The following is a 15,000-nucleotide window of genomic DNA, read 5'->3' as shown; positions in this document are numbered from 1 at the left end:
GGGGGCCACGGTGTTGGGTTCCAGAGTCACTGGGGCTGGGGCCAAACACAGGATTACATGATTCCATATGTGTTATTTCATAGTTTTGATGTCTTCACTATTATTCTACAATGTAACAATCGTGTGTCGGTGTGAGGCTTCTCTCCACGGTATGTCCAAACTTTTGAATGGTACTGTGTAATATTTGTTCTGCCCATGATGAAACCATGTTGAATGATTCTCAGAAACTGCAAAGCCAACATTCCTGCAAAACGCATGAGCTCATCTGATGCACAGATAAGAACACGAAAAAGAACAACACATTGCTAAATAACAAGACTAAGCAAACAGAACTATAGTTTCAGTGTAGTGAATAATCCCAATAAGGTGGAATTTTACATAACATTTAAGTCATTAAGCAAACACTATTATCCAGAGTGACTTACAGTAGTGAGTGCATGCATTTTCGTGCTTGTCCTCCATGGAAATCAAACCCACAACCTGGCGTTGTAAGCTGCTCTACGAAGTGAGTCACACGGGCTCATCTGTTTATCATAAATTACTTACCGTACCTACTCACGGTAATTGCAAAACTACAGTAAAACAGTAAACAGACGAATTACTGTAACACAACCAGACCAGCCTAGCGAAGTGATATGCAGTTTCTGGCCCTGAAATGACAGACAGTACTAGCCATACCTTGAGTTGCTGAGCAGCCTCGTCCACAGGGCAGAGCTGATGGCTCCTGTGTCTCCTGGAGGTCTGACACACCGCACACAGAGCCTCCTGGTCCTCCACACAGAACAACAACAACCTCTTCCCATGGAGACTGCACCTTTCATCCCCATCACGTACCAACCCACTCCTCCCTCCTGACTCCCTCCTTCCCTGGCTCTCCTTCTCCCCCTTTCTCGTCTCCTCCTGCTTGGTGGTATTGTGGCTCCTCTCCCTCGCAAAGGTCTCCACGATGTTCCTCAGAGCCAGGTTACTGGGTGGAGCGTCGGTTAGGGAATGGAGGCCGCAGACGGGGCACTTTTTGATGACCTGAGTGTTCCAGTAGTTGTCCAGGCAGCTCCTGCAGAAGCTGTGGCTGCAGCCCAGCACTACAGGGTCAGTGAAAACATCATAGCACACAGGGCAGGACATGTCATCCTCCAGGGTCCAGGTGGCAGCCTCTCTTTCTGTCTTTCTTTCGGAGGACCTGAGCCCTAGGACCATGCCTCAGGACTACCTGGCATGATGACTCCTTGCTGTCCACCTGGCCGTGCTGCTGCTCCAGTTTCAACTGTTCTGCCTGCGGCTATGGAACCCTGACCTGTTCACCGGATGTGCTTGATGCACCCTCGACAACTACTATGATTATTATTATTTGACCATGCTGGTCATTTATGAACATTTTAACATCTTGACCATGTTCTGTTATAATATCCACCCTGCAGAGCCAGAAGAGGACTGGCCACCCCTCATAGCCTGGTTCCGCTCTACGTTTCTTCCTAGGTTTTTGGCCTTTCTAGGGAGTTTTTCCTAGGGAGTTTTTCCTAGCCACCGTGCTTCTTTCACATGCATTGCTTGCTGTTTGGGGTTTTAGGCTGGGTTTCTGTACAGCACTTTGAGATATCAGCTGATGTACGAAGGGCTATATAAATAAATTTGATTTGATTTGATTTGATGATGGAGAGATGTGTGCTTGTTCTGAGCTTGTGTACATACCGTAAGTTGGCTGGGCTAGGGACTGATGACTCTGTCTGGAATACTGCCAAACTGGTCCAGTGTTGACTTCCTCCACTTAAAGACTGAGGCATGGAATCGAAGTACACGAAATATGTACTTTTATTGAACATGACACCAAGAAGTAGGGAATTAAATTATGACACTTGTTCTCTATAAATAAATGAACAGCAAATATTATATTTGCTCCAGACAAAGTTCCGGAATACACATTGGTGTCACAGACATCACGTCACCAGTGGAGGTGAGGATATTCACCTCAATATACAAAACGATAGACAGACAAAATCAATACACTGGAGTCACTGTGACAGACTTTACCAATACAGATGCTTCAGTATGTGATCATGAAATAGAATCACCAGGTTATATCCTCAGTGAATAGGTGCCACAGTCACAGAGACCTTCTCAGGGCAGATCCTCAGCACTCCAGGGTTAGTGCCATCAGAGTTGAGACAGGGAGAGAAGTAGGGGAACAGCCTCTCTGTGAACCTGTGTTCGAACGTATAGATGAGTGACATGTCACTGGAGTCGTAGAAGGAGAGCTCTCCTTTCTCATAGTCCAGCTTGACCATGATCCTCTTGGGCTTCCTCTTAAGAACCAAATGGGTACCCAGGGGGGGCAGTTCCAGCGCTATACTGCTCCCCGTTCCACAGCCCCATCGCCCAGATCCCGCCCTCTGGGCTGACCATCACATTGCCTTTCCGGGCTACACCCTCTTTGGCCACGCCCAGAGTCCAGGCCTTCTTAGGCCCCACCTCCATCTCCCAGCTGTGAATGCCTGAGCAGAAACCCACAGAGCCTAGCACGCTCACTGAGCTGTCGAATCGCTCAGCGTTATCAGGCACAGGCTGGGACACCCATCTGTCACTCACCTCCAGGAGGCTGACAAAGCTCAATGTTGACAAGAAACACTTTATTAAGAACTTTCACGAATAAACAATAAACCATGAATAAATCATGTAATTCATAAACATAAAAGTTTTTAATTGTTGTATTTATACACATTTATAAGCATGATCATTCATAAGCATTTAGAACAAGTCTTACAGAATATTAACACTAATGTTGAGTAATGATCACCTTTTTTGTTTAATTTATCTTGCCATTTGACACATATGACACAAATATGACTTATGATATAGGATAAGAATTGTTCCATTCACATATACATCCATATATATACAGAAAATATACATCCATTGTGTTAATAATAGATAGTGAGACATATGGATGCATTAGCAATGTCTCCTCTAAAAAATACATATTGTAATCTACAAAACTTTATCACTGTCACGGCTGTTCAAAGGATTGGACCAAAATGCAGCGTGTTCGTAGTTCCACACATTTATTTATTCCGTGAAACTAAATGCAATACACTAAATACTTGAAACCCAAAAAACAACAAACCGTGACGCAGAGAGGAAAACACACTACTCAAAAGATAATCACCCACAAAAACAGGTGGGACAAACATCAACATAAATATGACCTCCAATTAGAGGTAACGAGGATCAGCTGCCTCCAATTGGAGATCAACCCAAACAAACACAACATAGAAATAGACAAACTAGAACTAAAACATAGAAATAGACAACATAGAAAAACCACCCAAAACACCCCCTGTCACGCCCTGACCCCTCTACTATAGAAAATGACCTCTTACAAGGGTCAGGACATGACAGTACCCCCCCCCCCCAAAGGTGCAGACCCCGACTGCACACAAACAAAACCCAACAAAACAACCACAAAACACAAAGGGAGGGTAGGGAGGGTGACAAAAGTCTATGGCGGCTCTAGTGCTACACCCAGAACCCTCCTCTCCCTCCGATCCTCCAGCAACGGAGGTGGCTCCGGCTCAGGGCGTAACCCCGTTCCGCCCGCAGATCCCTCCGCTTCTGTAGCACCGGCCTGTGGATCATTATCAGAGGAATCGGACTGTAGATCATTACCGGAAGCTCTGTGCTGCAGACCACCGCTGGAGGTTCTGGCCTACAGGCCGCCGCTGGAGGTTCTGGGCTGCAGACCGCCGCTGGAGGTTCTGGGCTGCAGGCCGCCGCTGGAGATTCAGGGCTGCAGGCCGCCGCTGGAGATTCAGGGCTGCAGGCTGTCGCTGAAGGCTCCGGACTGAGGAACGTCGCTGGAGGCTCCGGACTGAGGATGCGCACTGGAGGCCTGATGCATGGGGCTGGCATAGGAGGCGCCAGACTAGTAACACGCACCTCAGGGTGAGTGCGGGGAGCAGGAACAGGACACCCTGGACTGGGCAGGCGCACTGGAGGCCGGGTACGTGGGGCAGGCACAGGATATACTGGGCCATGGAGGCGCACTGGAGATCTCGAGCGTAGAGCTGGCACAACCCGTTCTGGCTAGATGCTTAACCTAGCGTGACTAATGCAGGGCGTGGGCACAGATCGCACCGGCCTGTGAATGCACTCTGGCGATACAGTGCGCATCACCGCAAAGCTCGGTGCTTTCCTCGTCACCCGCTCCCCACGGTAAGCACAGGGAGTTGGCTCAGGTCTCCACCCTGACTCTGCCAAACTTCCCGTGTGCCCCCCCCCCCCAAAATTTATTTTGGGGGATGCCTCTCGTGCTTCCTTCGTTGGGCTAGTTCCTCGTAGTGTCGCCGTTCCTCCCTCGCTGTCTCCACCTGCTTCCATGACAGGGTCTTGTCCCCTGCCATTACCTCCTCCCATGTCCAGGACGTCCTCCATTCTCTCCTTTCCCTGGCCCAGGATCCCTGCTCCTCCTTGGCATGCTGCTTGGTCCTTTTTTGGTGGGTGATTCTGTCACGGCTGTTCAAAGGATCGGACCAAAATGCAGCGTGTTCGTAGTTCCACACATTTATTTATTCCGTGAAACTAAATGCAATACACTAAATACTTGAAACCCAAAAAACAACAAACCGTGACGCAGAGAGGAAAGCACACTACTCAAAAGATAATCACCCACAAAAACAGGAGGGACAAACATCAACATAAATATGACCTCCAATTAGAGGTAACGAGGATCAGCTGCCTCCAATTGGAGATCAACCCAAACAAACACAACATAGAAATAGACAAACTAGAACTAAAACATAGAAATAGACAACATAGAAAAACCACCCAAAACACCCCCTGTCACGCCCTGACCATTCTACTATAGAAAATGACCTCTTACAAGGGTCAGGACATGACAATCACCAACATCATGAACCAATGACACTTTGGCAGGGCATATCTTTAGTGGCTCAGCATTGCGGCCACTGTCACTCACACAGGGACAGAGGTAGGGCAGCAATGGCTCTTTAAACTTGTCCCTGAATGTATAGATGAGTGACATGTCAGTGGGGTCATAGAAAGTCACCTCTCCCGCGTCATAGTCCAGACACACTCTGACCCTTCTGGGCCTCCTCTTCAGAGTGAGACGGGTCCAGGGCATGGTGCAGGCGCTGTACTGGCCGCCGTCCCTCAGGGACAGGGCCCAGAACCCGTGGACAGGGTTCACACTCAGGACCCCTTTCCTACGCACACTCTCTCTCAGGACCCCCAGGTCCCATCTGGTCTTACCCGCCACCTCCACCTCCCAACAGTGACTGCCGGAACTGAAGGGGTCGGCCCCCAGCACGCAAACACACGTGTCACAGCGCTCTGGGTTGTTGGGGATGTGAGACTTCTCTCCACTGACGCACACACTGGTCAGGTCGTCTGAGAGAGAGAGCCAGGGGGCCGCGGTGTTAGGGTCCAGAGTCACTGGGGCTGGGGGGGAAAGACAAACAGCTATGACTGCAATGCTATATAACAATTTACATTTTAAAGTGTGGTACTCTGAGCATCTAGGATCTGATAACCATTCATTTGCTCTGGTCTACTACTCACTGTATTGCACCTTCTCCTGCATCTTCTCCCAGATCTTGAACCTTAGGTTGCCCAGGTGTTGGGCCACATCGATCAATGCCCCCGATACAGGCTCTGGATCCTGCAATGTACAGTTGGCCCTGAAGCAAAAAATACAGATGGAGTGGCTGTTGTAGTAAAGGACTGTAACCTCAAAGCAGGCAGAATGTGTTTGAAAAAGTAGTACCTTACCTTGCTTTGTTGTTCTTGTAAGCCTGGGGAAAGAACATAGTTGTGTGAGATAAAATGGCTAAATTTGAAAATCAAATGTATAGTATTTTAGAATGTGTATGTTTACAGTAAGTGTCTCTGTACCTGGAGAAATTGAAGGTCGTTTGCCTCTATATTCTGTTCTATCTCTCTGATGTTGCTGGTCAGGGAGGTCATCTTCTTGGCCAGGTGTTCAATCTTCTCTGTCATTATAACTGTCTTCATCTCCACCTCCTCAGAGAGGGCAGACAGCCGGACAACTTCCTCCAGACGCAGAAAGTGATGCAGCTCCACAAACTCATCTCTTATCTTTCTTTCTGTTTGCTTGACCTGGCTCTGGGGGTCAATAGGTCAAAGGGTCAGTGGGTGACCTCTCATACTTTCTGATACAATATGAAAATGGTTTCATAGTGCAAAACTGTTGAAAAAGGCTAGGAAACCAAAATGTTGAGAGTAAAGTAAACTTTATTTCTCCGTATAATTGTTTGTTCCATAGTACTTACCTTGATGTGTTCTGCTGTTTTCATGCAATCCTCCTTCAACTTTTGGAATGTCTCCAACTTCCTCCTCAGGGGGATGATAGATGCTTTCACTTCCTCCTGGCCACATACCAGAGGAAAATCTCAATTGCATTTCCTTGACTCCTCGTGTCCTCTCTCCACTGGACGAGAAAGTCAGAGGTCCCTCCCCTCGGACCTTCTCCTCCAATGGGTTTTGAGAAGGAGGCGATGAGAGAGGACGAGAGAAGTCAAGGGGTTTAGGCCACATACAGTTTCGGGTATTGAGGCGCCTGTGTGCTATTAGACACAACAGACAGAATTAATGTCAATATATCATATTTGTTCTACCTACGGCGAAACCGTTTTGATTGATTCTCAGAAACTGCAATGCCAACATTCCTGCAAAACGCATGAGCTCATCTGATGCACAGATAAGAACACGAAAAAGAACAACACATTGCTAAATAACAAGACTAAGCAAACAGAACTATAGTTTCAGTGTAGTGAATAATCCCAATAAGGTGGAATTTTACATAACATTTAAGTCATTAAGCAAACACTATTATCCAGAGTGACTTACAGTAGTGAGTGCATGCATTTTCGTGCTTGTCCTCCATGGAAATCAAACCCACAACCTGGCGTTGTAAGCTGCTCTACGAAGTGAGTCACACGGGCTCATCTGTTTATCATAAATGACTTACAGTACCTACTCACGGTAATTGCAAAACTACAGTAAAACAGTAAACAGACGAATTACTGTAACACAACCAGACCAGCCTAGCGAAGTGACATGCAGCTGCTGGCCCTGAAATGACAGACAGTACTAGCCATACCTTGAGTTCCTGAGCAGCCTCATCCACAGGGCAGAGCTGATGGCTCCTGTGTCTCCTGGAGGTCTGACACACCGCACACAGAGCCTCCTGGTCCTCCACACAGAACAACAACAACCTCTTCCCATGGAGACTGCACCTTTCATCCCCATCCCGTACCAACCCACTCCTCCCTCCTGACTCCCTCCTTCCCTGGCTCTCCTTCTCCCCCTTTCTCGTCTCCTCCTGCTTGGTGGTATTGTGGCTCCTCTCCCTCGCAAAGGTCTCCACGATGTTCCTCAGAGCCAGGTTACTGGGTGGAGCGTCGGTTAGGGAATGGAGGCGGCAGACGGGGCACTTTTTGATGACCTGAGTGTTCCAGTAGTTGTCCAGGCAGCTCCTGCAGAAGCTGTGGCTGCAGCCCAGCACCACAGGGTCAGTGAAAACATCGCAGCACACAGGGCAGGACATGTCATCCTCCAGGGTCCAGGTGGCAGCCATGATGGAGAGATGTGTGCTTGTTCTGAGCTGGTGTACCTACCGTAGGGTGGCTGGGCTAGGGACTGATGACGCTGTCTGGAATGCTGGCAAACTGGTCCAGTGTTTTGGTGTTGATTTGCTCCACTTAAAGACTGAGGCATGGAATCGAAGTAAACAGAATTTGTACCTTTATTGAACATGACACCAATAAATCCTCCACAATAGTAGTAGTACTGTTGCTTTTATATATGTCTTACTATTTGAAAGTCATCTTAATTCTCACTCCAAAAAGTCCTATGGCTTATTTTTCAAATTGCCATTTTTTATTTCTAAATGTCTGCGCATGACTGAAGGTTTCATCGAGTTGTGAGATAGTACTTTTGCACATACAACACACTGTGGCTGAGGAAAGGCACTACTCCCAATATAAAAGAAACCCCAACTCAATGTAGTTCTCATCATATTTGCGCCTCTTCGATGGTCCAACGTCCCTGTCTGCTGTTCAGTGCTTTCCCGGGTAAGGGGGCAGTAGCTCTTCAGCTGCATCAGATTCACAACTGTCAGTGTCCATGCTAGCTGAGCTAACAACAAATGTAGAATTACTGATGCTAGCATTGGATGTGCTCGTGGAAGCAGAACAACTTGTGTCGTTGACAGGTGCAGGTGTAGTACTGCTGGTAGTAGCAGTACTACCAGTAGAGCTGGTTTGTGTGTCTATGGACGTGGGCCTTACTTTTTTTTTTTTACCATTTATCAATTTTCGAGCAAACAGAATGAGCAGCAGCTACATTTGGCTACATACGGACTGTTAGTGGAACTCCCACAAGAGAGTAACGGTTAATGTGATTGGATGTTAATTATTGGACTAGGCTACCTGTATTTGACATTGTGTTGTTATTTTGTTGAACACTAGATAGTTTAATTTTATTTTTGGCAGTGAAACGAGGCTACTCAGGCGAGGGAAAAAACTCACCCAAATGTATAGCCCCGATGGAAAATATAAATATACTGTTTGAAAATGTGAAGAATTTTTTCCCAGTTTGGGAATACCTGGTCTATGGAATAGCCTCCCCTTGGAGATCAAGCAAAGAACAATTTAAAATAGCTTTAAAAAGCAGGCAAAGGTTTTCATTTGAACAAGGTTGTCTAAGTAAGAGAAACCACTCCACTGCCCCTTGTGCCCCCCCTACTGCTGGTCAGGTGTATGTATTTGTCACGTCCTGACCATAGTAAGATGTTATTTTCTATGGTAGAGTAGATCAGGGCGTGACAGGGGGTGTTTTTAGATGTTTTGTATTTCTATGTTCATGTTCTAGTTTTGTATTTCTATGTTGGTTTTGTTTGGGATGATCTCCAATTAGAGGCAGCTGGTCCTCATTGTCTCTAATCGTTGTCTCTACTTAAGTAGGTTTTTCCCACCTGGTGTTGTGGGATCTTGTTTTTGTATTGCTCAGTGAAGCCTGCAGAACGTGACATTCGTGTTTCTTTGTTTATTGTTTTTGTATTGTGTTCTGAGTATAATAATAAATATTTATCATGAGCACTCAACACGCTGCACCTTGCTCCTTATGACGATCGTCACAGTATTTGAATAATAGTTATGATGTGCAATGAATAGTTTTTTTAAGGTTGAAATGTGAAATTAATATATGGTTGATTTTTAAGGATAGGGAAAAGTGCAGTGAATAGTGGCACTTTTTAGGATGTCAATTTAAATGAATGTATTTATGGTTGTTTGTAATTTTGTCTTGCCTTTTAATCATTATATACAGTTGAAGTCGGAAGTTTACATACACTTAGGTTGGAGTCATTATAACTTGTTTTTCAACTACTCCACAAATTTCTTGTTAACTAACTATAGTTTTGGCAAGTCGGTTAGGACATCTACTTTGTGCATGACACAAGTACAGACAGATTATTTCACTTATAATTCACTCTATCACAATTCCATTGGGTCAGAAGATTACATACACTAAGTTGACTGTGCCTTTAAACAGCTTGGAAAATTCAAAAAAATGGCTTTAGAAGCTTCTGACAGACTAATTGATATCATGAGTCATCATTTCAAGGCCTACCTTCAAACTCAGTGCTTTTTTGCTTGATATCATGGGAAAATCAAAAGAAATCAACCAAGGCCTCAGGCAATTTCCAAATGCCTGAAGGTACCACGTTAATCTGTACAAACAATAGTACGCAAGTATAAACACCACGAGACCACGCAGCTGTCATACCGCTCAGGAAGGAGATGAGTTCTGTCTCCAAGAGATGAATGTACTTTGGTGCGAAAAGTGCAAATCAATCCCAGAACAACAGCAAAGGACCTTGTGAAGGTATTGGAGGATACAGGTACAAAACTAGGTACAAAAGTCCTATATCGACATAACCTGAAAGGCCGCTCTGCAAGGAAGAAGCCGCTGCTCCAAAATGGCATAAAAAAGCCAGACTACGGTTTGCAACTGCACATGGGGACAAAGATCTTACTTTTTGGAGAAATGTCCTCTGGTCTGATGAAATAGAAATAGAACTGGTTGGCCATAATGTTCATCGTTATGTTTGGAGGAAAAGGGGGGAGGCTTGCAAGCCGAAGAACACCATCCCAACCGTGAAGCATGGGGGTGGCAGCATCATGTTGTGAGGGTGCTTTGCTGCAGGAGGGACTGGTGCAGGAAGATTATGTGGATATATTGAAGCAACATCTCAAGACATCAGTCAGGAAGTTAAAGCTTGGTCACAAATGGGTCTTTCAAATGGACAATGACCCCAAGCATACTTCCAAAGTTGTGGCACTATGGCTTAAGGACAACAAAGTCAAGGTATTGGAGTGGCCATCACAAAGCCCTGACCTCAATCCTATAGAACATTTGTGGGCAGAACTGAAAAAGCGTGTGCGAGCAAGGAGGCCTACAAACCTGACTCAGTTACACCAGCTCTGTCAGTAGGAATGGGCCAAAATTCACCCAACTTATTGTGGGAAGCTTGTGGAAGGCGACCCAAAACGTTTGACCCAAGTTGAACAATTTAAAGGCTATGCTACCAAATACTAATTGAGTGTATGTAAGCTTCTGACCCACTGGGAATGTGATGAAATAAATAAAAGCTGAAACAAATCTCTCTACAATTATTCTGACATTTCACATTCTCAAAATAAAGTGGTGATCCTAACTGACCTAAGACAGTGAATTTTTACTAGGATTAAATGTCAAGAATTGTGAAAAACTGAGTTTAAATGTATTTGGTCAAGGTGTATGCAAACTTCCAACTTCAACTGTATGTTAAAGGTAAAAACAATGAGGACCACGTTGTAGACAAGCATTTTCATTAATACTGTTAAGTTTGTTCACATTGTACATTTTGTTGTATATGTCTGTTAACCAAAATAAATGCGATTCAATAAAAAAAATGCATCCACCCCAAAATACGACTTAAGTAAAATTATTTTTATTTAAGGAATTTGCATCACTGGTCAGTCAGGAATCCCAACATGAGTCAGCTTTTTGTGAGAAATCAGACTGGCTCAGAAAAGGTACATTTTGTTGTTGCTTCACTTGGTATTCAAGGCTATGAAAGAGTGCTATAGGCTGGAGCCTGGATATTGGACTGTAATGTTTATAAATGGATCAATGTGCTGCGCCATGGAAGCAAGTCAATGGTTAACCTCAAAATGTGGACTGTTGCTTATAAAATCTGTGTACTCACTGTATTGCACCATTTTCTGCATTTTCTCCCAGACCTTGAACCTCAGGTTGCCCAGGTGTTGGGCCACATCTATCAGTGTTCCTGATAAAGGCTCTGGATCCTGCAGTGTACTGAAATTACATACAGTTCACACATTTTGTGTCAATAATGTTGGAGACTGATCAAATATTTGACTTATGATGATCATTGTAATGTTGCATACGTGTCTTTCAAGTCCTTGTATATCTGAAACAAAAAACACGTGGATCTCAGTAAAAAAATAAAAAAATAATTTGAGAAAGCCTCAGTACATTTAACAGTTGTACCATGAATATAGAACGTTGTTAAAATATGTGAGATGAACCTGCAAGAATGAGACATCATCTGTTTAACATCCTGTACTGTACGTCTGAGATTCTCTCAGAGAGGGAAGTCACGTCGCTGGTGAGGCGGTTGATCCTCTCAGTCAGTAACCCTGTCTTCTTGCTCTCCTCCTGTTTCAGAGCTGCCTGTCTGGCCTCCTCCTCCTCCGCTCTCAGGAACTGGTGGAGCTTCGCAAACTCATTCTTGATCTGTCCTGCTGTGGTCTGGGCCTGGGTCTGGAACAGTACAATAAGATAGACATGTATCTGTGTAAATATCTTTGTGTTATTTAGCTAGCGACATACCTTGATGTATTGTGCTGCACGCTCTCTTGATGCTCTCGCTTGCTTTATGTCCAGTTCCAGTTTCTCAGGAAGGTTGTAGAGCAGTGCCGTGAGTTCCCTCTGGGTAGATAACGGAAGAGAGTGGGGGATAGTGGTGGAGAGATAAGGAGGGGTTACAGTAGAAGAAGGATGGAAATAAAAACGAGTTTCTCAACTATTCTGTGTTTACAGTATATTGAATATATTGAGTTCCGAAGGGAACTTGGTTAGCAAGTGGAAAAGACTGCAAGTAGATGTGTATTCCTGCGAGAACAGTACCTTACGCCATTGCGCTTCCTCCTTCACTGACAGGTGTGTATGCTTGGCATGCAGCTCGGTCTCCACACACACAGCACAAACAAGTTCCTCACACTCCTTACAGAAAAACCTGAGCTTCTTGTTATGTATGGAACCCAGCACAAGACACACTGCTCTCCCCTCATTCCCCTCCTTCTCCTCTCTCTGCAGGTAGGCCTCCACTATGTTCCTTAGTTTCATGTTGGACATGGAGGGATGTAAATCGTCCACGGAATGCCTTCGCCCGCAGACGGGGCATTCGCGCAGCTTTTGTTGTATCCATGCTGGTGCTCCCAGGCAGCCGCGGCAGAAGCTGTGTTGGGCATTTCAGACTCACTGGGTCCTGGAAGAATTCAAAGCAGATGGGACAGCTGAGCTCGTCCTCCAGAGCTGCTGTAGGTCCCTGCTGGAGCATCCTCTTCCTCAGGTAGAGTCAGGTAAAGGCCTTTCTCTTCAGAATACAGTATGAACTAGCGACTTGTACATACGTCATTACAACCGTACCCTTTCTGCCTTTTCAACCTCTTGCTCACCAACCCACCACACGGAATGTAGGTTTACACTGCTTGATTACCTATTAACATTTAGGCTGTACCTGTGATCAAAGTTTATCCCAGTTATCCAATTCCTGCCAAGGCAGAGGTCGCACAACATAGCAATGAAGTAATTCCTTTGGCACATGTTGCTGAATCTCAAGTCAGTGTTAGTGCCTCAGTCGTTCAACAGCAACACCCCGACAGAAACAGCCACACTAGGTGCCATGTACAACAGATCGAAGGCACTGAACAAAGCAGTGTAGATGTCTGGTATCTGCTGTCTTGTAAAATGTTTGATGGATTATTTTTTTTTTTACTGTAGGACTAATAACTGATTGGCACTGATTAACCAATAATAACTGGTTGGCACTAATTTCACACTGAGGTGGTAACAGCCTCAGCCATAACTGCCAGTCTGACACACTGCCAAATCAACTTCAAAAAGCTTCTACTCTGAGAGGTGATTCTGGTCTGTTGTGATCAGCTATAACGCATGGATTCTGATAGCAGAACCAGTTAAAAAGCTTTGGCGTCTTGTAACCCAGCACCATAGGAACTGCAACCCGGCAGAACACGCTCTGTCAGGCTCAGAGTAGCCTCACAAGTCAGCAGACCCTCAGCTAGTCAGCAGACCCTCAGGATTCTGTTGTGACTTTCAGTTGTGAAAGCTGCCAAAAGGGGGTAGTACAGCACTGCTATGGCAGCTGTATTGTAGTCAGTCACAACGGATGATGTCTGGGGCCCATTCTTAAGAGGCTATTAAGTGAATATTGATTATTTGGCAGATGAAATCCCATGTTACTTTTTAGGGCACAGCTCTAGGCAGACATGAGAGCATCTAATCAAATCAAGTGTTTTACACAATACTGCGTCTAGTCACATTATTATTTTAAATGGGATACTTAAAATGTTCTGATGCAATCTATCACAGGCTCCATCTTCTTCCGTCTAACTTTCTTCCAAATACTCTTTTTCTTTATCTCTCACCCAAATGCTTTTATTTTCCATTCTCTGCCACAGACACCTAATTGTAACAGTCTGAAATACCCATTTATACATTGCACACCGACCGGAGTAATTTCTCTTTCCCTAAGTGATCCAGACATAAGGGATTTTGCCATGTATGTTCATTCCGCTACCAGTACCACTCAAATGGTAATTTCATTTCCATTTGACACCATTAGAGAGGTCAGTTTATTTCGGATTTGTGTCCATCTTCGTTGTGATGTATGACCTCTCTACAGTCTACCTGTAGGCCTATTATTGGTTGACCTTTGATCCCTTTGGTAATATTAGTGCTCCATAAGTGTGGGTCATCATTTCTTGTTGAACAGGATTTGGTATTAGTAGTTCTAGTGAGATCATGATAGGATCCTGTTTTGGGACACAGGGGACTAAAGTAGTCAGAAGTATAGAAGGCATTAATAAGCTGACGACCAATTTGTTATTAGTAGTTCTAATACTACTAATGTCTGTCCCCATTCTGATCAGACAAACATATTGTTGAGTCTACATCATTGTCTCATGTCTGCATCACATCCGGCCGTGATTGGGAGGCCCATAGGGCGGCGCGCAATTGGCCCAGCGTCGTCCGGGTTTTGCCGGTGTAGGCCGTCATTGTAAATAAGAATTTGTTCTTAACTGACTTGCCTAGTTAAATAAAGGTAAAACATTTAAATTAAACAATCATGTAAAAAAATATTTCAGAAAGTGTGAAGGCCGTCTGCACTGATCTGTCTGATAGTTCATCCTCAAAATGTTACCAAGGTGACATCATCCACTGAACCTCCTTTCATCGTCAAAATGTTACCAAGGGGACATCATCCACTGAACCTCCTTTCATCGTCAAAATGTTACCAAGGTGACATCATCCACTGAACCTCCTTTCATCGTCAAAATGTTACCAAGGTGACATCATCCACTGAACCTCCTTTCATCCTCAAAATGTTACCAAGGGGACATCATCCACTGAACCCCCTTTCATCGTCAAAATGTTACCAAGGGGACATCATCCACTGAACCTCCTTTCATCATCAAAATGTTACCAAGGGGACATCATCCACTGAACCTCCTTTCATCGTCAAAATGTTACCAAGGGGACATCGTCCACTGAACCCCCTTTGATCCTCAAAAGAGTCAGAGTTAATCTGTAGCTAATATTTACTTTTTTTTCATGAGCAAGTCTACCTAATTCTATATAAAATAATATGTTTTGTGG

General features: G+C 44.8%; 1 protein-coding gene across 1 annotated transcript; it reads right to left on the bottom strand.

Moving 5' to 3' along the window:
* Positions 1 to 2,674: 2,674 nt before the first annotated feature.
* LOC106576750 (E3 ubiquitin-protein ligase TRIM21) lies at positions 2,675 to 9,355 on the bottom strand. The gene is made up of 6 exons (XM_045700753.2): positions 7,133 to 9,355; positions 6,303 to 6,398; positions 5,905 to 6,135; positions 5,782 to 5,804; positions 5,572 to 5,690; positions 2,675 to 5,451 (listed from the first exon to the last, which is right to left on the bottom strand). Exons 1-6 carry the CDS (start codon positions 7,607 to 7,609, stop codon positions 4,853 to 4,855), a joined length of 1,545 nt encoding a protein of 514 aa, XP_045556709.1. The 5' UTR covers positions 7,610 to 9,355; the 3' UTR covers positions 2,675 to 4,852.
* Between the last annotated feature and the right edge of the window lie 5,645 nt (positions 9,356 to 15,000).

The sequence above is a fragment of the Salmo salar genome, chromosome 18 (assembly GCF_965601325.2).
Source record: "Salmo salar chromosome 18, fSalSal1, whole genome shotgun sequence".
In the NCBI taxonomy this organism is placed as follows: Eukaryota; Metazoa; Chordata; class Actinopteri; order Salmoniformes; family Salmonidae; genus Salmo; species Salmo salar.
The sequence above is the reverse complement of the archived record's forward strand: the minus strand, read 5'-3'. Positions and strand labels throughout refer to the sequence as shown.

Excerpts from the sequence above, each read along its gene's own strand:
- LOC106576750 (XM_045700753.2), bottom strand. The coding sequence starts at position 7,609 with ATGGCTGCCACCTGGACCCTGGAGGATGACATGTCCTGCCCTGTGTGC. Across the intron at positions 6,399-7,132 it reads AGGCTGCTCAGGAACTCAAG|GAGGAAGTGAAAGCATCTAT; the intron begins GTATGGCTAGTA and ends GTATGTGGCCAG. Across the intron at positions 6,136-6,302 it reads AAACAGCAGAACACATCAAG|AGCCAGGTCAAGCAAACAGA; the intron begins GTAAGTACTATG and ends ATTGACCCCCAG.